At 50.3% G+C, this 22208-nt stretch overlaps 1 protein-coding gene across 1 annotated transcript; it reads left to right on the top strand.

Moving 5' to 3' along the window:
- Positions 1–4660: 4660 nt before the first annotated feature.
- On the top strand, positions 4661–20481 carry LOC123356065 (disintegrin and metalloproteinase domain-containing protein 10-like). The gene is made up of 15 exons (XM_044999034.1): positions 4661–4730; positions 5921–6071; positions 7987–8105; positions 8884–9042; positions 9545–9636; positions 11171–11293; positions 11758–11850; positions 12722–12890; positions 13442–13602; positions 15451–15622; positions 16450–16594; positions 18158–18341; positions 19242–19341; positions 19722–19942; positions 20377–20481. Exons 1-15 carry the CDS (start codon positions 4661–4663, stop codon positions 20479–20481), a joined length of 2064 nt encoding a protein of 687 aa, XP_044854969.1.
- Positions 20482–22208: the final 1727 nt, after the last annotated feature.

Below are 22208 nucleotides of genomic sequence, written 5' to 3'. Positions count from 1 at the left end.
CCTGGTGGGGCTGTCAGGAAGGAGGGGGGAAGGGTTGGATGGGGCAGCGGGAGGCAGTCAGGGGAAGGGGATCTGGGGGCGATCAGGGAGAAGGGGTGGTTCATCCCAGCACAACCTGGGAAATGGCTTACGAGGTGGAGATGGCCCTGCCCCTTACCTTGGTAACCCTGCGGTGTTCCACATCGTGCCCCTGCGATTGGCTGTTTGGCTGAAAGAGAGGCTTGGGTGGGTTTAAAAGTTGGAAGCTACCGTATCTACAGCTCAGTTACAAGCTGAGGATGGGTGACTGCTGGGTCCATGTGTGGCCTGGTTAGCCCCCACCCTCCCGGGCCCAGCCGCTCTCATCTCTCCAGGTCTCCATGAAGGTAGCTGTCTGCCTGGCCCAGGAGCTGGGCTCTGCATGCTGGGTTCACTCCCTGCCCCTTCTGATCTCTGAGGTCGCTCTCGGGCTGTTTCTGCAACCCTCCCGAACTCTGGTGCAGGCACAGCAGTATGTGTCTCTCTTGCATGCAAAAGCCTCTTCAGCTTAACACATTTAGAGGCTTTTTTGTTTTTACATTTTTGGTGGCCAGAAGAGTGACCCGTCTGCTGCAAACACCTAATTACAGGGTGACTGACCAGGGTCCAGTACACCTGGGACTTGTCAGCTGCTTCCCAGCTGGGCTTAAGAGAAGGCACCTGGGCCATATAAAGGAGAGAAACTGAAAGGGGCAGAAGAGAGTGGGAGCCATAAGGCAGGGAAGCTTGGGTGTCCTTGCTCCCACAACATGTGGCGGTGGCAGGTGCCACTCCACACTCCCAACATAGTGAAGGGCCTGGGAGCCAGACCCCATGAGGATCCGTCATTGCATGCACTGTAAGTATGAGCTGTAGGACAGATACAAGAGGATACTGCAGTGCATGGATGTGAGTCACATCACAGTCACGCTGACGACTGCCTAGAACTGGGAATCAGGCATTTACCCCAGGGGGCAACCCACCGTGTGGTCTCGGGACCCTACGCTCTGCTCGGCTGGGGAAGCAACACCCACTCCACTGTCACCCTTTCCCGGCAGAGCCTGGCCAGCCTGTTTCCCCTGGGTCCCTTCCCTCCCCCCTCCTCCCATATCCCTTGTGACCTCCTACTCCTGCTTTGTCCTCAGCCCCTTGTTCATGACCCTCCGCTCCATCTCCCAGTGCCTTTTATGGAGCCCTCTCGCCCCCGTGTATCTTCAGCAGTACTCCCCTCTCCAACCAGCCTGCTTGCTGACCCTGCCCTGTCTGTGGGCCTCCTCCCTCACAGGAGTTCCTGTGATGCTTCCTGAGGGTACCTAGGGTTGTGATGCACCTCTCTGCCGCCTGCCCTTAGCTGGGGGGAAGTCTTGTCTATTCACGACAGAGCCCAACTCACCGGCTCCGGCAACACACAAGCTCCCCTCTGGACCTATGCAGGCTGTGTGTTCTCTACAGGTTGACTCCGACAACCAAGCCCTCCTGTGCTGCTGGAAACTCTCTGTACAGTGTTCATGGCTTCGCTGCAGTCCTTACCCGTGTTTACAGTTTCTGTAATGATGTACAGAGATTCAAGTGATTGGGGACAAATGGTTACATAGAAAATAAAATCAACGTGCATTCTAGAGGCTAGTCATGCTGGACAGTGCTCATCCACAGTCCTTCCAATGTTTTACAGCTAGGCTTGGCTGTGATCTTCTATTCATGAGACAAGTTGTGCTGTCAGCTTGCCTCCTTGGTGAAAGATCCTAGATGCCTGTTTGCACCCCCGGATAAATCAGACCATATGTTCCCCCACCCTCACACCCCATTGTTTTTCCCTGTATACTCCTATCTTGTAGATTTTGCAATCTATTAATCTGGTTCAGTTTGCAAATAGGCCTACATGGTGAGGGAGAGACAATGACCAGACAGGGAGATAAGCAGCTTTTACCCCTGTCCGAGACAAGTCACCTCCTGGTTATCTGCCTTAAGAACATAATTTTCAGTATAAACACACAATTCCTTGAATATTAGCGGTACATACATTTCACAATGATTGACGACCAGTGGGCTACTGACTGTTGGTAGAGCTGGTAAGTTGTGGAATCCCCATCATTGGAGGGTTTTGTGGACAGGCTAGTGATATCGCTGTTGGGGAAACAAGTTGCAATCTACTGCTGAAAAGTACTATCAGGAGATGGGTGTTATTACTGTGTAGCACGTTGGGTGTTATTTAAATCCTACAGCTAAAGATGAGAAGCATCTTTCTGCATCTAGTAATTGATACAGTTCAGAGTCTCTCTCAGGCAAGTAAATTGACTTAGGAGTTTATCCCAAACCGGGAGTGGATACTGAGCACACAATAAAATCAACTTATTCTAAATTGTTTCTGTTGGTTTATTTTATTATTTACACTGGTCAGTCAGAAAAGAACCATAAGTGTTTGCAATCTCAGGTGCATTCCGAGGTGAATTAGATTGTAGAGCAAACCTCCAAAGAGGCACTGCCATTTCTAACCCTATTGTGGGGTTTGCTGCATCTGAAAACAGGAATTACATTCAAGATGAAAGCTTAGTGTAGATTTTTCTCTGAGGGGTTTCAGAAGACAAGTTGCATTTCTCCCTGATTCCATTAGGTGGCCATATTAGACCGTATACACCAGGGGTCGGCAACCTTTCAGAAGTGCTGTGCCGAGTCTTCATTTATTCACTCTAATTTAAAGTTTTGCGTGGCAGTAATACATTTTAACGTTTTTATAAAGTCTCTTTCTATAATTCTATAATATAGAACTAAACTATCGTTGTATGTAAAGTAAATAAGGTTTTTAAAATGTTTAAAAAGCTTCATTTAAAATTAAATTAAAATGCAGAGCCCCCCGGACCGGTGGCCAGGACCCAGGCAGTGAGAGTGCCACTGAAAATCAGCTCATGTGCTGCCTTTGGGCCATAGGTTGCCTACCCCTGGTATACACACAGGGTAGGTGAGGCAATATTTTTTACTGGACCAATGTCCGTTTCTGAAAGAGACGAGCTTTCAAGCTACATGGTGGTTTTGATCTCACCCGCCTTGTCTCTCTAATATCCTGGGACCAACTGGCTAGAACAACACTGCAAACAATGTATACGCACAACCCTTTCCGAAATAGCAGCAGGAGTCCATGTAACACTTGGTACCAAATCGGTGACATTTTAAAGGTGGATTTGATAACCTATAAGGCCTTATTCAAGGCAGTGCATGTAAATGACTAACGGTTCAACATGTTCTGCAATGCTCCAAATGCCAAAAAGTGCAGCCAGCTTGGTTGCAGCCTGAGAAATCGAGCTGCATTAGAGCTGGCAGCTGTTTTGAACAACTGCAACAAGCATCCCAACACTTCAACCTCTTTATATCCTCCCCCCCTAATCTGTCTTGTCTATTTAGAGCGGGGGGGGGCAAACTTTATGGCCCGAGGGCCACAGCTGGTTTCATAAATTGTATAGAGGACCGGTTAGGGGAGGGGGTCATGGCCTGGCACCCACCTCCTATCTGCCCCTCCCTGACTCCTGCCCCATCCATCTGCCCCCCCCCCCGTTCCCTGACAGCCCCCCTGGAGCCCCTACCCCATCCAACCACCCCTTCTCCCTGTCCCCTGACTGCCCCATGCTGCCCCATCCAACCCCCTCTCCTTCCTGACTGCCCCCTGGGACCCCTGCCCCCATTCAACCCTCTGTTCCCCCCCCCCAACAACCATCCACACCCCTGACCACCATCCCGAACTCCCCTGCCCTCTATCCAAACCCCTCCCCCCGCTTCTTGTCCCTGACCGCCCCCTCTTGGGACCCTCCACCCCTAACCGCCCCCTCAGGACCCCACTCCCTATCCAACCCCCTGCTCCCTGTCCCCTGACTGCCCCAACCCCTACCCAAACCCCGGCCCCCTGACAGGCCCCCAGGACTCCCATGCCTATCCAACACCCCCTGTTCCCTATCCCCTGACTGCCCCCTGGGACTCCCTGCCCCTTATCCAATACCCCACCCCCTTACCTTGCCACTCAGAGCAAATGTGTGATACCTTGAAAAGGGGGCTGATTCTCAAAAAGTGAGCCGCACCCACACTTGGAAGATGGGAGTCCTTTCAGGTGCCTCAAGTTGGGCATCCCAAATCAACAAATCGCTCTTGGAAATTTAGACCAGACGTATTTTAAATGTATTTACTACCCAAAAAAATACAGATGAACTGAATGCTGCTGCCATGTTCCACATGTACTGCTGAGTTACTCTCCACAAACCCAGCTGCCGCCTCAGCAACAGCAGGACAAGTTTCCTAACAGTCTGTAGCTCTCCCTTCTCCTAACGTGAAATCAGCTGAAGCATGTAAAAGCCCCAATGGGAAAATAAAGCAATTCTAATTCCCATTAAAGGAGACAGACCTATACTGCTGAATGAAGGCCCAACGCTGAAGTTTGTTTTGAGAATTCAACACTAGGTTCACTCTGCTCCCGATGAAGTCAATGGGAGCAGAGCGTGGGTCGCCACCTGCCTGCTTTGGAAAAAAATCTCACCCCTAGAATGCAAACTCTTCAGCACTTCTAAGCAAGTCTGTGCAGGCAGGGTCATGAGCGATGATGCATTTCCCTGTAAACTACGCCCTGGGGTGAAGAATCCCTTCGCTTGACGCACCTCAAACGGAAGGTACCTCTGCCAACGCCATGATTGCTTCTCGGTGCTTTGCTAGTTTAGCTCTCTGCAGCATGGTCATTGCCCAAAGCGGCGGCTCAGGTAGGCAGAATTTTTTGCTTATTTTTCTCTTGGTTTGATATCTGAGAAGTGCAGCGAGGAATGACTGCAAATGCTGTTTCCTCACAGCAGAGGCTGCCAGCCGGCTGGCAGCAGCCCTGTCCGCAAAGGAACCAAGCCAGGTCCCGTCAGGATTCCTTAGCTGGGTCTTATATGGGCCTCTGTGCAAGGAGGGAAATAGTCTGCCAAAGTGATGGGGCTTTAGTGCAATCTGGCCTCAGTGTAAATGAGGAGTAACCTCTGCGGCCCCTGATGTAAGACTAGTGTGAAAGGGGCGTAAGTCATTACGAACTGTTCATTAGAGGACCGGTTAGGGGTAACCCATTCCAGTGCTTCACCACCCTCCTAGGGAAATAGTGTTTCCTAATGTCCAACCTAGACCTCCCCCCCTGCAGCTTGAGACCGTTGCTCTTTCTTCTGTCAGGATGGAAAGGGGAGAATTGCATTCAGGCATCACACACCTAAGCTGAAACTTTGTGCAAGGTCACTGCAGCCTTTGTGAGGGCAAAACTGTTTTGGTTCTGCAGGGACTGCAGTCGTGAGCCCTTTGTGGAGAACTAGCAAGTCAGCTTTATCCATGACAAGCAGATTTTTGTTGAGGGAGCAGGGCTGGGAGAGGGCTTATTAAGTGGGTTATTTAAGTCTCACCCAGCTCTAACACTGTACGCGACTAGGTCGCCCTTAAGTCTCTCGAGCACCTGCTGTTGTTACAAACAGGGAAACTGAGGCAACGAAGTCGCACAAGAAATCTCTGGCAGAGCCAGGAACGGAACACAAGCCTCTTAAGGTTTGCCTACCCGGCACAAGGGAGCGTGGCTTCTAGCCCAGGTAGACGGACCTGTGCCGGCACGCTGAAAAGAGCCGTGTGGCCGTGGTGGCAGAGGCTAGCCAAGCTCAGACTCAGGGTGTCAGGCGGGCTTGGACTCAGGCAGCCATGTCCAGGTGGCTATTTTTAGCGTGCTAGTTGGAGCGGAGCTAGCACAAGTCAGTCTACCCAGGCTGGGAGGTTTGCCCGCAGCTGCAGTGCAGACGCCCCCCCCCCCCCGCCGAGTTCCCAGCCCTGTGCTTTAACCACTAGGCCATTTCTTCCTCCGCAAGGAGCAGAGCCAATGCAAAACCTACTCGTTTCAAAACCTACATTCATTTTTTATGTCTTTTTCCTCCCTTTTTAGTCAATAGCGTTGAGTATTTAAGGCCGTTCGTAAAGTACCGGGAGAAAGTGGCTTATGACAGAGCAGCTTTAGAACGGATGCACCAGAGGGCAAAAAGAGCGACCGAAGAGCATGAAAAAATCATCCAGCTAGAATTCCAAGCCTATCAGAGGTACGTTTGTGACGGGTTCCCCCCGGGGTGCCACCTGGAACTGGAGTATCACTGAGCCCCCCTGACCCACCAGCCCAGGTGACAAGCTGCTCCCGGTCTTACACTTCCACCAGCATTCACACAGGCCGGGACGCACCCTGCTGCAGACTCTCTGACCAGCCACGTACCCCCGGCTGGAGGACAAACCCAAAAGTACACCATCTTGCGCTGCACAGGGAACTGCACAGCGTAAGCTCATAGACTTCGCCCATCCCTTAATGTGGGGAGGGAAAAGCAACACACGAGTCCCACACATTTCACTCCAAATGTACCGGTTTAGATTAAACCATAAAATAAGTTTATTAATTACAAAAATAGATTTTGAGTGATAGCAAACAGATCAAAGCAGATTGCCTAGTAAATAAACAAAAATGCAAACTAAGCCTAAGATACTAGAAAGATAGGGTGTGACTTAGTAAATTCTCACCCTGGCTGATGATACAAGCAGGCTTGCAGGTTCTTAAGGGACAAGCTACATTTGCTTTGCAGCTGGGGATCCCCACCCCCTCGCCAAGTCCTTTTCTTTTGGAGCTCCTCTTAGGCGTTCAGTTGTTGGGGAGTAAAGAACTGAGGATGTCACTCCCTGCCTTATATAGCTTTAGCATGTGGCAGGAACCCTTTGTTTCAAACTTGGTTGCCGGACCAGTTTGTGAAAAAATACTGACACTAGGGTGACCAGGTGTCCTGATCTTATAGGGACAGTCCTGATATTAGGGGCTTTGTCTTATATAGGCACCTATTACCCCCCACCGCCTGTCCCGATTTTTCACACTTGCTATCTGGTCACCCTAACTGACACCCCAGAATGGAGTTCAGAGTCATGTGGTCTTAGCCAACTGCTTTCCAAGCTCAACTCCCCACTGGTCACAGCTATTAATATCCCACACAACTCCTTGAACAAAGATCTTGTGTTCGTACATAGCAATTAAGGCTCCCAGAATGAACGGGGAAAGTTTTGTGAACACAATGGAATTGGTTGGGCGTGTTCCTTCAAAGACCTTCTGTGGAAGAAGTGTCTTGAAGAGTTATAGAAGCCATTACCGGTCTGTCGCATCTTACGGTGGGGTTCCGTTCTGCAGTCAGCACGTAAAGCGAAAATTGCGTCTAGTCAAAATGACATTGAGTGTAATGGCGGGCGGGATCGCCTACACTACGGGTACATATTACAATTGTTATTTTTCTCTTTTTTGTTTTTGTTTTTGCCGACCGCGTAAAGCTGAAATCGCGCATGTTAAATGCGCATAAGATGCGACCGACCTGTACTTACGGGCTGGCCGAAACGTTCACACGAAGGTTCAGCTCTTCCACAGCCCATTGTCTTTGTTGATGAGCCATTAGCACTGTCTGACTTCTTCACTGTTGTACCTGAAAGGCTGACTGTGGGTGTTTTCCAGAGTAAGCCCATTCGAAATGCAGATCCATAGTTCAGAGTCAGAACTTCAGATACAAAAATGATACACGCATACAAATAGGATAATCCTGTTCAGCAAATCATAACTTTTCCAATGACACCTGACATGACCCATCTTGTACAAAATGCATCACAGCTATGCCAGAATCATATCATAATATTACTAGGATGAATATGGGGTGTTGTGTCAAGTTATTCCATGTCTTTGTGGGACAGTGTATGCATATGGGTAAATCTTGGCTGAAAGCTCCTGTGGTTTGCAGCCCAATAATAATCGGAAATCAAGGTGCTCTGTACCGTCGGGACCTTCACTTTTGTTGCAGGAACTGAGGGAATACATTGATTGTATGCACAGCGTTATTAGTACTGATCATTTGTACTGTGGTAGCGCCTGGGAGCTCCAATCACAGACCAGGACCCCTGAAGTCCTGTAACCGACTCTTCACCATTTCGCTTACCTTCCAGGACATTCAAGCTGCAGTTAAGCAGGGACACGAGTGCTTTCGCCAGAGACTTTGAGCTAACCGGGAAGGCCACCTCAGAGCCTGCAGACGTTTCTTTCATTTATTCTGGTGTCTTGCAAGGTAAAAATTAGACGCAGCCCTGCAGAATGAAATCCTTGCGATAGGATGGTCAGAGCAGGGCATGCAGCCTGATCCTCCGACCTGGAGGAGATGGGAGCTCCGTCTGCAGGCCCCCACTTCTCCTTCAGGTCTTTCCGCTTAGTTGTGCTGGTGGTTTTGTGCTGTGGGCACCTACCAGCTGGCACATTAACTGAGCCCCATCAGACTCGTTCCACAGACAGTAATGCAGCTCCCATCCTTACTGACAGCGATTTGAGCACCTGGTTTGATTATGCCGGGCACTGCCCACGTTCCCAGGAGCCAGCCAGCGGACAAGCCTTATTGCATTGGGGAGGGGGGGAGCGAGTTCAGTCTGATGCGTCCTGGAACGTTGGGATCAGCAGTGGAGGGGAACGTTGCAGGGAGTCCGGAGGATAGGGAGCCAGTTGATTTGCCCTGGAGTGACCCGCCGTGGCCATTGTAGCAGGCAAACCACCAACCCCAGCCGTGAGCGACGCTGGAGCCCGAACGCTGTGGCAAGCCCAGAGTGCTAGAATTGGCAGGGGCAGAGGGTTTCATGCCCTCCCTGCTACAACAGCCACGGCAGTGGGCTCTGGAATGATGTTGCTTTTTGCTCCACACCTTGGTGAGGAGCTATACCCAGAATGCAGGGGCCAGTCCTGGCCCAGATGTGAACAGCTGCTCAGTGGTTATTAACCCCAGGCAGGCCCTTCAGTTACCGCGGGGAACCAGGTCAAGCTTCCTTCTCATTGTCTATGTCTGGATGCCTGCAAAACAGATGAGCCTGGATCTTTCTGCCACGGTGCCATCATCAATGGCGTTTTTGAAGGGTTTATCAGAACCAAGAACGGCACCTACTACGTGGAGGCACCGGGCGCGTCCACCAGCCGCGCGACGTCTCCAGCCCATGCGCTCATCCACCATGAGAGCGACATCGGTGAGTCCTCGCCTGGGCTTCGGCGCGACTGAACGTAGTCAAACGATGTTTGGCACTTCAGTTTCCCTGGCCGTCGTGGCCTGTTCCCTTTGCTCTTCAGTAACAACGCCTTCCCCCGCTTGACCTCTAAGGATTTCGTAAACACTGACTACAGTCAGTAAGACTCGCCAATCCCCTTCCAACGGTGCATTCTGATGTTCCATTTTGCACATGGGAAAACTGAAGCACAGAGAAATGAACTGACACACCTGCGGTCATCCAGCTAGTCAGTGGCAGAGCTGGGAACGAACCCAGGAGTCCTGACTCCCAGTCTACTCTTGTGCTTGCCACTGGGCTTCACTGCCCTCCCAGAGCTGGAAATAGAGCCCTGGAGTCCTGATGCACAATCCTCTGCCACAAGCCCTCTCAATATTGCCCAGGGCTGTCTGGAAGTGATGTCGCTCGTTTTGCGTACCATCCCATTGTGATATTTCTTTGAGTAACATCTGAATTTCTGCTCTAGATTATTCCATTTTAGAAGATCCAGCCTCTGCTTCTTTGATCAGGGGAACGCATCAGGTCTTGCGGAATTTCCAGCAAGAGCTAAAATTGAAGGTGAAGTGAAATTGAAGAGAAGCATCTTGAGTGGAAATGAAATAATTTTAAGCAATGATTGTGCTGCAAAAAAAAAAAAAAAGACTGCCTGGGGCTTTGATTGCTTTGAATTCACTGAATACAATGTCTGTGTAAAATGTGACACGATGGAATTCTAAGGACTTAGCTTTTCAGAGGCGTGGCTCTCTCCTTCCTAGCTAACTGTTATGGTCTGTGGGTTCCCAGCAAGAAAGAGACAAGAGGCTAATGATATGGCTGAGAATGTGGGGTCCAGCTCAGAACCTCCTCAGCATTTGGGAGAAGAGTTGGTTGGTTAAAAAAATTTATTTTGAAACATTCCCCAGGTTTTTTGGGGAATTTTTGAAATTTGCAATTTTGTCCGAAATCTGAAATTTTAAAAAATGGAGACAAAAAGTGTGTGCATGGCGGGGGGGGGGGGGGGGGGGGGGGGGGGGGGGGGGGGGGGGGGGGGGGGGGGGGGGGGGTTGAGACTGCAAATATGCCATCAATAGTTTTCTCCTGCTCCCCCCCACCCCAATTCAAAAGTTCATTGAAATTTCAAAATGTGAAACTTTTCTACCAGCTTTATTTGGGAGAGTTAAGATGCAGGGAGGAGAGGGGAGAGGCAGTTGTTCGAGTCCATATTTAATTTAGTGCAGGCAAACAAAATCCCTGAGTCTCGAGACAAATTATAATTCCAAAACCCTGGGCCAAGCTGCATCAGTCTCATCTCATAATTTCATAGAGTTTTAGGTGCAAAGGGCCCATTAGATACATCTAGTCTGGCCTCCTGTATACCACAGGCCATTACATTTCAGCCAGATACCCCTCTATTGAGCCGAGTAACCTTAGTTAGATCAAAGCACCCCAGTTCTCAGGAGATAAACTGTGTGCGCCACGGGCAAAGAGCAGGAGACAATGAGGTGCACCCTTGCCCCATGCCCCTGCAATGGCAGGGAATTGATTAGGTGGGATATGCCGGTGCCCCATGCTGCAGAGGGAGGCGAAAGCCCTTTGAAACACGCGACATTGTGGTTTGCCAGTCAGCTGCTCATCGGTCTCTGGCTTCCACCGGACACCAGCCAAAACGTGGGTGGCTTTCAGCCGAACTTGGCTTTGAAGTTTTGGGTTGGTTTTGAAGGCAGGTCTCAGGATGGGAACCCAGATGAACTGGAACACATTTAAAGGTTAACGTGAGTCCTAGGAAGGAATTTCCTCTGTGAGCAAACTGTGGCAGGCTAGTCCATAAACATCCACTTGTGCTTGCACTTTCCTCCGGACCAGCTCGTTCTGGCCATTCTCGGAGGCAGGATGCTGAACTAGAGGGGACCACTGGTCTGATCCACTCAGCCAGTGCCATTGGCTTTGATTTAGCAAAGCATCGTTGTTCAGCGGAGCATTAAGCACATACTTGGCTTTATGCACCTGCGTCAATCCCCTTGACTTTGCTGAATGTTCCTAACTGAAGTTGCTGCTGTTTTGTTCAACTTTAACTGAGGATTTTACAACACACTTCTTAACTCTTGTGGAAAAGGGAGAAACCTTGGAGAGGCAGAGAAGGAGTCTGGATTACTCTAGGACGTCCTGCCTGCTGTACCTTCAAGCCGACTACTTGTTCTACCAAAGATTTGGCACCATAGAAGCAGTGATTGCTCAGGTAAGAAAACTGGGTGTTTTTAATTAATATTTATTAATCATAGAATATCAGGGTTGGAAGGGACCTCAGGAGGTATCTAGTTCAACCCACTGCTCAAAGCAGGACAAATCCCTAAATGGCTCCCTCAAGGATTGAACTCACAACCCTGGCCAATGCTCAGTTATCCCTTTATGCTTCTGGTCAGTTCACATGTGAGGAGAATAAAAATAATCCCTCCCTCTCATCGAGTGCTTTTCATCAGCAGATCTGAGAGCGCGTCACAAAGGATGTCAGTATTAATATCTCCATTTTACAGATGGGAAAACTGAGGCACAGATAGTTGACATGACCTGCCCAAGGTCATTCAGCAGGCCCATAGCAGAGCCAGGAATAAAACCCAGATCTTCTGAGTCCCACTCGTGTGCTCCAGTCACAAAAAGCGTGGGTGGTTTTTTTGGTCATATGAACATTTGTCTCCCCTGCAGATTGCTAGCTACATAAAAGCTGTGAATGCAATTTATGAAGGCGCAAATTTTGACGGTATCAGGCACATCGACTTCAAAGTGAAAACCCTAAATGTAAGTTGACTGGGCACTTAGGGCTGGGTTTGTCTCAAAACTCAAACACCAGGACAGATGGATTTCAGATTGAATTTTCTAGCGGGCAAGTGTGGAGGTGAATGAAAACTGGCATGACGAGAGGCAGGGCCGGTGCAAGGATGTTTCGTGCCCTAAGCGAAACTTCCACCTTGCGCCCCCGCCCTGAGGCGCTCCCCCGCGGCAGCTCCCCCCCTCTGCCCTGAGGCACCCCCCTTGCGGCAGCTCCCCACCCCCCACCCTCCGCCCTGAGGCACCCCCCCCGCCCCAGCTCACCCCTGCTCCGCGCACGAGCACCCCAAGCACGCCGTGTCCGCTTCACGTCTCCCGCCTCCCAGGCTTGCGGCGCCTAAACTGATTGGCGCCGCAAGCCTGGTAGGCGGGAGAAGTGAAGCAGCCACGGCGTGCTCGGGGAGGAGGCCGGGCAGGGGTGAGCTGGGGCGGGGAGTTCCCCTGCGTGCCGCCCCCCCCCATTTGCTGCAGGCGGCCCTCCCCGTGCTCCCCTGCCCCAGCTCCCTCCGCCTAAATGTCAGCGGCGACCGGGGTGGCCGAAGATCTGGCTGCCATGGTCGCTGCTGAAGAAAATGGCGCCCCCCAAATCCCAGCACCCTAGGCGACCACCTAGGTCACCTAAATGGTTGCACGGGCCCTGACGAGAGGTGATTTGAAGGGACCTGGATGGGTCAGGGGTCCTTCACTCTCAGGTTGCGCATTCAAAACTAATTTATGATGGTAGCAATTGCAGTTTTCATTGGGCGACCTCTGTGAAATGTGACTAGGAACAATCTCCCCTACCCTGCGCCACAGGCAGTAACCGCCTGGCTGGCTTGCTAGCGTTGTGTCCATTCTGCAGATAATCCAGGAGAATGATCCTTCTGGCTCTATGGAATCACCTTTCATCGGCCCAGAAATGCTGCTGATGCTGCACTCCAAGTCTAACTGGAATAGCTATTGTCTCTCCTATCTCCTCACTGACAGAGATTACAGCGGAGTTCTTGGGATTGCTTTTAATGGACAAGCTGGTAAGAAAGAGCTTTTCGTGATTTGTATAATGTTTTGTCCAATGAAAAGTGGGGTCATCAGTGTTACTGGAGTCACCAAGTTACACTGTTAAGTGTTCTTTTTCTTAGCATGTGCTCCGTGTGTAGTGGCTACAGAAATGTGTTGTTTGGCTTTGTGATGCAGGCTCACGTGGAGGAGCTGTTGCAAATAGCAAGAGAGTTTCTGCTCTGAGTGTCTCTAACTAGAGTTGATTATTGGGGACGAGTTGCTTGCAGCATTGGCATCTGGGCAGCGAGTTCCGACAGAGGCCTTGCCTGCATGCTGTTCGTGACCATCTCTGCTCAAGGACAGGTGTTATAAACCAGCAGCGCTCGGAAAGCGCAGGCCCTCTGCAGCACTGAGTTCTCCTCTGATAGGAAACTGAAACCTGCCGCTGCTGTTCATATTCCTGTAGTACCTAAAAGCCACTGCAGGAGTTCTGCACTCTGAGCAGCTTCCAGACCCAGGCGCTTGGCTCCCTGCTTTTCCGGCTGGCGTCACCGAGACCGTCTGTTTTTCCTTTCTGTGTCAGGCGACCTGGGGGGGATATGTTCCAAGCACAGGAAATTCCGGGACAAGGAGGTGTCTCTGAACACTGGCTTGATCACGCTGCAGAAATATGGCCAATATTTGCCTCCTAGGATTCTCCATCTCACGCTGGCCCATGAACTCGGCCACAGTGTGGGAGCTCCGGTGAGTACAGCGGGTGCATGACACAGTGGGAGTGACACTGAAAAGCAAAGGGAGGTGTTGGCCTGGAAGCCTCCCCTTTGACAACCAGCCGAACCAGATGCTTGGCGGAGAGAACTGCACTAATACGTTGCATTTCCCAGGGATCTCAAAGCACTTTACAAACACAGGTCAGCATCTTCACCCCCTTGCTACAGGCAGGGAAACTGAGGTACAGAGCCGATGCAAGCTCACATGGGGAATTTGGCATCGAACCCAAGTCTGGAGGAGCCCTATGCCAATACCTTAGTCACTGGCCCAAGTTCATTTCCCACAGGGCTGTTCCAAAATCCAGTAAAGTCACTAGGTATCTTTCCATTGATTTGGGATCTGGCCCTAAACAGGGATACACCTTAGTCCTGGAAATGTGTCCGGAACAAACCCTGGATTCTGAGCACCCCCAAACCTTGCAGCCTGGGCTTTTTGCCTAGTTTTTTCAAACTCTTGCTTCAAGGAAGCTTGGTGCACCGGCATTCAAATGCTTTAGCACGCCTCCGGGAGGGTGTGTGGCTGGAGCTTTGGTCATGAATGGCTAGGTTTATACTGCTAATATATTGCTGTTGAATTAACTTATTGGCTTGTATGACGAAGTCCAGGGCTTTGGAATATTTCATTGTGATTTGCAATGGGAAAGAACGGTGGAGTTTGCATTGCTGGGTTACTAGCTTGTGTCTCGGTTTGGCAACACCACTGGAATGAGGGGTGAGTTTACCTTCCTGGTCTGAGCTATGCTTGTGTGGACGCTGAGTGAGAGGGGCTGACCTCAGGTTTACAATAACTAGCTCCCCTGAACCAGAGGTTTAAGTCTAGACTCAGATTCCATGAGACAGATACAGTGACTTGCTGGGCTGTGCTGAGCTGCGCTTCCAGGAGAGATGCTAAAACCCAAGCTCTTGCCTGCTCGGGGTAAGTGTTAAAGATCCCATGGCCCCTTTTGCAGGGTCTTCCTCAGGATCCTCACTGATCCCTGAGATGCTGGAAAAGTTGACTGAAGAGAGCAACTATCAGGGATGGCAGCAGGTGGATGATGAGACTGGGTGGTGTTGGGCTGCTGTGTTCTACCCCAGAGGTGGCTGCATTTGGTTGAGTGAGTCATTCCTGTGCCGTTGCTTTATTATTGTTGTTGTTATTCATTACACATTGTATTATGAATAATATATTGTTAATATGAAATATAATTATATTAACAACAACACAGTGTTGCTGCAGAGCCCAACTGAGATGAGAGACTGATTGTGTTAGGTGCTGTATATACCCAGTCTCTGCTCTGAAGAGCCTACTGTCTAAATATTTGTCTATCTCAGGGTTTTATCCTGCTGTCTAAGCACCTTCCACGTCAAATCAATAGCAATAGCGAAGTCCCTAGCAGATTTTGCAGAGTCTGTGGCACTTCTCCCTTTTTGGGGTCAGAACTTTGCTTGGGGGAGGGGCTTTTGGGGGTGTTTTCTTGGATTTTATTAAAAATAGACAAGCCAAAGGTTGTGAGGGGAAACTGAGGCACAGAGCAGGGAAGGGACTTGCCCAAGGTCACCCAGCAGGTGAGGGCAGAGCCAGGACTGGAACCCAGGGCTTTTGAAGCCTAGGATGCTAGATGACACTGACTCTCTGTATAAAGTCTGTGACACAATTTGAGATGAAATGTGCTATAGCCATGTGTTGTTATGATTCTGTTACATTTTAATAACATGAAAGGATTGTACTGTACATGAACATCTAAGGGCCTCTTAGATTCTAACCACATTTTTATGTTCAGACAATCGAATCAGCGTGATCTCTCTTCCTGTATTCAAAGAGTCTGATCTTCTGTTTCAGCACGATGAGAGCGAGGAATGCACCCGTTTCAGCTTCGACACCGCGCATGGGAACTACCTGATGTTCAGCTACGCCACGGATGGATGGCAGCACAACAATGACAAATTCTCTCCGTGCAGCACTGAATACATCGGGAACATCCTAAGAGCCAAGAAGGACAGGTGCTTCGTTGGTAAGACCCGGTAGCTGTGTTTGAATCGTTTAAATTCCACCCAGCATGCATTGCAGATAATTCAGGGTTTTTTGCTCAGGGCTGAGAGACCTCTTAATCTGGGAAGTAATTTATAATAAAAGGGTAGATTTTGCTTCACCAGAGTTGGAGGCAGGTCTCACAGATGGCAAAATATTTGCAAAAGCTAGAATTAGTTATCCTGGAGAGGCAGCTGGATATCACAGCTATGGGGTGATGATTCATGATTAGACTAGAATAGAATATTATGGTGATTAAACAGATGTGTGTATTGGAGGGAGGGAAGAAGAGAGAGATGTGCATAGGGATAGATAGATTGATCGATTCAGAGAGGCCTTGACTGGGGTATTTAAAATTTGGAAGGGACCAACGAAGATTGTTCAGTCTCTCCTTTTATCAGTACCATATTAGAGGAATAAGGGGTTATTCCATGAAACTGATTTGGAAAGACTCCCTCAGACACACTGTAGACCATAGTGGGATCCACTGCAGCTAGACTTTCTAAAAGGGCTGAGTAATTTTAGGACCGACGACAAAATATGCTCAAAATAAAGGTTAAGCAAAGCTCACACATCAGGGAACAAGCAGAGGGGACACGGGCTTGATAAGAGATTCTGCTCTTCCCTGGCCCTTCCCGCAATACACATCATGGTAAAAAATCAACTTTAAGGCATCATTGGCTATTGTCACCAAGCATCAGAGGTTTGCCACTGTTGGACGTGCTGGTTCAATGATCTGACCTGGGATGGCTGCATCTCGAGAGAGCCATCATCACAATGGTTTCCCTGTTTTTCCTCCTCCCCTGGCAGAAACTGACCGCCCCATCTGTGGGAATCAAATTGTAGATCCAGGGGAGGAATGCGACGCGGGCAACAATGACTCTGACCCTTGCTGCTATGCTGCCAAGGAGCCAAACGGCATCCGGTGTAGGCTGAAGCCAGGAGTGCAGTGCAGGTAGGCGTCTCCAGCAGGCGCTCCCCACCTTTCCAGATGACTGTCCCCCTTTCAGGAGTCTGATTAGTCTTACCTACTCCCAAGTTCCACCTCACTTCGAAACGACTTGCTGACAAAATCAGCCATAAAAATACAAAAGTGTCCCAGCCCGCTAGTACTGAACGGCCGACTTTCTCATTTTGACCATATAATTATCAAATAAATCAAGTGGAATATAAATACGGTACTTACATTTCACTGCACAGCACATCTCGCTGTATAACCAAGTCATTGTCTGCATGAACTTTTAGTTTGTACTGACTTCGCTAGTGCTTTTTATGGAGCCTGTTGTAAAACCAGGCAAAGAGCTAGATGAGTTGTTGTACCCCCTGGAACACCTCTGTGTACCCCGAGGGGTACACGTACCCCTGGTTGAGAACCACTGGTCTACAGTGCCTGATCAATGGTTCTTTCCCCTCCCAGTCATTCCAAAACCCCGCACATGGCAGTTTGCTGGAGATGCCAAGGGTCACTTAAAAGGAGCATTTTGAGGGCGCATTCTTGCCCTCACTGGGCACTGCAGGGAGCGAGCTGTGTTAGTTACGAGAAGCGTCCAAGAGGCTCCCATGTAATAAACCTCACGGAACGTGGCACTGTGAATCTGACCCCTTGTTGGGATCTGACCCTGTGATTCCACGGCATCTAGGCATTTTCAGACCTGATGCTTAAATCACTGAACCATCCTCTCCTGGGAGAGCTCAGATGGCTTCACGGACATCTAGGAAATGACAGCCCCTGCCTGAAAGAGCTTCCAGCCTACAAGGCAGGTGGAGGAGATGAACAAGCCGGACAGGGCAGGGAGGCAGAGTAACACTCATAGGATGTGTTTAATTCCTGCCCAAGCAAGCCCCTTGGGTTTGCTCCAAGAAGGCTGCTCTTCCCCAGCCCTCTACAGTCTCTGCACCTTCCCTGAGTCAATCCTGAGAGAAAGGCTGGCTCTGGGTACAGTTACGCTACTGGTCTTGTCGTCTTCTCCCATTTGATTCTAGAAGCCACAGCCTCCAATTCTACAGCACCTTCATCCAGAGATCACAGAGCACCTTATAAACATCCATTCTTTAATCCCTGCCCCTCTATGTATTATTAGACCCATTTGACAGAGGCAGAAACTGAGGCTCACTCCTCAAATTTAGGCACCTAACTCCCCTTGAAATCAGTTTAGGTGTCTAAATCCCTTGGAAGGTCTGGGTTGAAGCGACTTGATAGCGAGTCAGTTGCAGAATTGGGTAGAGAATCCAGGAGCCCTGACTGCCTTTCCCCTGCTCTAACCACTAGTCTCCACTCCCTTTGCAGCACTGGGCATAGCACCCAGCAGTCCTGGCTCCCAAGGCCCCATGCTCAAACCGCCAGACAAACACCACCTCTGCTAACCAAGCCCACCTACATATGAATTGGGAGGGTCTCGCGCACTGGCCAGAGCAAGGAGCAGCATGGGAGCTGGCCTAGGGCCGTTATGGGTCAGGTCAGAGCCTGCTGCTCTGTAACATTGTTGATTACTTACATGTACGTTTCTCGCTCTTCCAGCTCAAGCCAGGGCCTGTGCTGCAGCCCTGAATGTGTCTATAAACGCCAAGGGGAGCTCTGCCACGAGGAGACGGACTGCACCTTTGAGAGCACCTGCTCTGGACTAACAGCTGAATGCGCCGCTCCCCTTCCCAAAGCCAATTACACTCTCTGCAGCATGGGGACCCGGATCTGCTTAAATGGGGTTAGTGCTCAGAGCCAACCAAAGCACCCCCAGGGGCCCGATGCAGGTGGAGAAACTAAGAGCGGGAAAAGGCCCAGAGCGATGGCTGGGCAATAACCGTGCTTAATGCATGATTGACGGGCCTGGAGGCTGCAGTCCTTTAATCATCCACAGGGCAGGTCCGGCACGGGCACCAGGAATGCTGGCTCTCCCCACGTTAGGCACAATTAGCCCGCGGAACTCAACGCCACTAGAGATCTCTGGGGCTGAGTTTAGCAGCAGTCAAAAAGGGGATTGAACCTTTACATAGCAGGGATTTCCAGAGCTGCAACAAAAGCGTTGGGTGGGATTTAAGCCTCCCTGCATAAGGGCATAAACCCCAACCTTCTAATTAACGTGGGTGCGGAACCAGCATTCCCTGTGAGCGGGTTACGCCAGAAGTGCTTGCTCCTGTGTTTCTTCCACCTTCCTCGGAAGTAGCTGGTTCTGGCCCCTGCCATAGGGAAGATACTGGGCTAAACAGACCCAGAGTGTGATCCTGGCCACCCATTCACCTCACGGTTTGCTCTGCAGCTGCTGAGGCCCTGCTTGTTCTGTGGGTGAATGGAAGAATCCAGTCAACCAGGCACCTTTCACTGGAAATTAGATCCAATCGGACTGGACTTAGGGACACATTTGTCCTCCCCCCCATTAAATGGAACCAGCATTTGTATAAAAAGCTCAGTCCTACACATTGGCACAGATCCTCAAAGGTATTTATGTGCCTAATTCCCATCAATTTCAATAGGAGTTAGGTGCCTAAGTACTATTGAGGGTCTGGGTCCTTCTGCTCTGGACAGATCCCTCCCCCTGGGTAACCTCCCTCCCCCAGCATAAATCCCATCGCTTATTCCTCAAACCAGCTCTTTTATGATACTGTAGCTCTGCCTCGGATCCCTCTGCGTCAAGCACGGCCTGGAGCAATGCGACTGCGTTAGCACGTCCAGGCGGGAGAAATGCCACCTCTGCTGCCAGCAGCCAGGTACGCAATCCGTCTGGCTGCCTGAAAAGCCCTGGCGTGGCTTTTTCCTAGAGTGAGAGGAGGAGGAGCAGCCTGGGGACGAGGGAGGACAAGGGCTGTGGGCGAAGTTGTCAGGAGTGAGCAGCTCAGGGGAATGTATTCGAAAAAGGATGCCCTGACACAGTAACCTTTGCTGGCTGTAGCACGGCCCTACTACCTCGAGGTAAAAAAGCAACCGCAAAGCTTCCTTTTATAATAGGATTAAGGCTCTCCAGGGTGCTCAGTGATCTATTTATACGCAGCTTAGACAGCCCCGATGCTCCAGTACATGACAAACCAGCAGAACGGCACACGGATCGATGTCGAACCCTGAAGTCGTGCTTTTCAACCCCCTGATCTAGGCCAAGCGCACACATGTGCCAGTACCTCCTCTGCTCTGCTGGAGCGTTACTTCAACGGCACACACATCCCGCTGACCCCAGGCACGCCCTGCAGGGACAGGATGGGCTACTGCGATAAGTTTCACGTCTGTCGGCTCGTGGACGAAGACGGACCCATAGCCAGAGTGAAGAACTCCATCTTGGATTTCATCGAGCTGGAGGATATCTCAGCCTGGATGAAGGTAAGCAGCTGCATGAGATTTTTTTCCCCCTCATCTCCCTCCCCCAGAGTGACCAGGGCCCAGGGTTTCAGTGGGAGTCAGGCCCCTTTGAGGACCTGGGCCTAGATCTGTAGATCTACAAGTCTGGGGGGAGTGAGCGGTTCACACAGGGGGCTTGAGATCTGGGGTTCCTACCACTGGCTCGCCTGTGACCATGGGCATTTCACCTGCCTCTCCTCTGTTCCCCACCTGTTAAATGAAGGTAACAACATCCTCCCTCACAGGAGTGAATGATTGGCTGGAAAGCACTGTGGATGAAAGCGTATCACGGTGGAAGGGAGTATGGGGGACATATATTCAGGGCTTGGTTTTCAGAGCTCTCGTTGGTTCCCACTGGGGTGGAAGGTGCTTGGATGGCCCTCATGATAGGGGTCTGGTCTGGTTTTGTCCCTCAGACGCGCTGGTGGGCTGTGCTCTTGATGATCCTGACTCTGGCAGCGGTGATGGCTGGCACCGTCTTCCTCTTCGGAAGGACGCTCGACAGCGAAAAAGGCAAGTAACTGCTTTAAGCAACTCCCGCTCCGTCCAGTCCATTCTTTGCTTTCTCAGGCAGGATAAGCTCATCGTCAGCAAGCACTGTCCCGGAAACGGTCAGGGAAAAATACAGCCCAATGTCGCTGGTACCTTCTGTTCAACTGACACCACACTGAAAACTGTTGCTGGGCTACGCACACAACCCTGCACCACCAGAGAAGCCACGTGTATCCTTGATTTCTAAATGTTCCCAATTCATATGGTTAAAGCTAAGGATGCAGCCAACCAAACTCAGTGTCCAGGTTTGAGCTTCCAGATCAGTTACAGACAATATAATTTTGTAGAGGACCCTGGATGACACTTTGAATGATAGAACCAAACTTCATTTAAAAGAAGTAGTAGTTAAGCAAACAGGTGTACAATTACCATTTATGCTTACATTCGAAGATGGAATGGTGCATCAATGGACCATCAGTCCACTAACAGAATGAAGTACAGCCTTATAACCCTGTAACCTACCGGTACCCTTTTGGTGTTAACGGGAGCTCTCTCCAATTTAGCAAGGCCACTCCTTATCCTAACCCATTATAAGACTAATTACCATTAAAACCTACCTATTCCCATATCTACATTTCCACCACCTCTTTATTGGCTCTTTACATGACATGATTGAAATCAACATCTGCACCAACGTCCTTCCCATACTCTCAGTACAGATAGCGTTTTCATAAAACATCCACAATTCTCAAAAACACTCATTAAAAACCCTGCTAAAAACCAGCTATAACCACAACAGAACCCTGGCTTAGGTGCTTGCTACCTTCAACTTTCTCATCTTACTAGTTACTTCTCTCTCACTTCTGCTCATGCCAACTCAATTACCCATACTCCTCTGTACTTAGCTAATTTAGGCCAAAGTCTAATTTCTACTGATTTCTTAACCCAATACATCCAGTAGGCTACACCTGGAAGCTACCACTGTGCTTATGTCTGCTAGGGGGTGAAGAACCCTTAACTTGCACCCAGATGAAAATTTCAGGGGGAACCATTATGAGATCCAGCTGTCAAGGAGCTGAATTCCCTTACACTTTCCCCATTAGCCCGCTCTCTTGCATCCTTCCCCTCACATCAGCGGTGACCTCAGACCTGCTTAGTTGCAAGCAGAAACCTTTTGCCCCTTGTCAGAATGCAGCCAAGAAACCGACCACACTTGCCCGTTCAGGGAAATAGGAGGTGCATCCTGCCATGGACTGTGCAGCAGGAACCCTACCTGGGCAGTGCTGCACGCTCCCCATCCAGCTGATATAATCATCAGCTCACTGTGGCGAACAGAATGGGAGAGAGCCTCTGCCACTACCAGGAACTGTCACATCCTCTCCAGGCCGGATGAATGGCTAGCTGGCTTTGGGCTCCTATGCCATCATTGGAGCCGGCTTAACACAGGTGTGGCTGTGCCAAATCCGACCTGCACATACTGGATGGCTGCTCTTTCATGTTGGGCTCCCCAGAGGTCTTCCCTAGCTGAACATTGCAGACTCCGAGGCCACTGACTGGCTCTTAAGGCCGTTCAGCTGCTTTCCCTCCCTCCGCCAGACCTTGCCTTGCCCACATACAGTCGCTTTCTCTCTCACACGCGCTTTCTATACACACACCCCTTCTGCCCACTGCTCCTATAATACAACTCCTGCCCCCACCCCACTAATGGACCAGCTTCTCCCTGCTCAGCCTCTTACCCATATAGCTGTGGTCCAGT

Source organism: Mauremys mutica, chromosome 24 (assembly GCF_020497125.1).
Source record: "Mauremys mutica isolate MM-2020 ecotype Southern chromosome 24, ASM2049712v1, whole genome shotgun sequence".
Lineage (NCBI taxonomy): Eukaryota > Metazoa > Chordata > Testudines > Geoemydidae > Mauremys > Mauremys mutica.
Note: the sequence above shows the minus strand (reverse complement) of the source record. Positions and strands in the feature narration are given on the sequence as shown.

Coding starts and splice junctions, on each gene's coding strand:
- LOC123356065 (XM_044999034.1), top strand. CDS start 4,661: ATGATTGCTTCTCGGTGCTTTGCTAGTTTAGCTCTCTGCAGCATGGTC. Junction 9,637..11,170: donor AGCAAGAGCTAAAATTGAAG/GTGAAGTGAAAT, acceptor CTTGTGGAAAAG/GGAGAAACCTTGGAGAGGCA. Junction 16,595..18,157: donor AAGCCAGGAGTGCAGTGCAG/GTAGGCGTCTCC, acceptor TCGCTCTTCCAG/CTCAAGCCAGGGCCTGTGCT.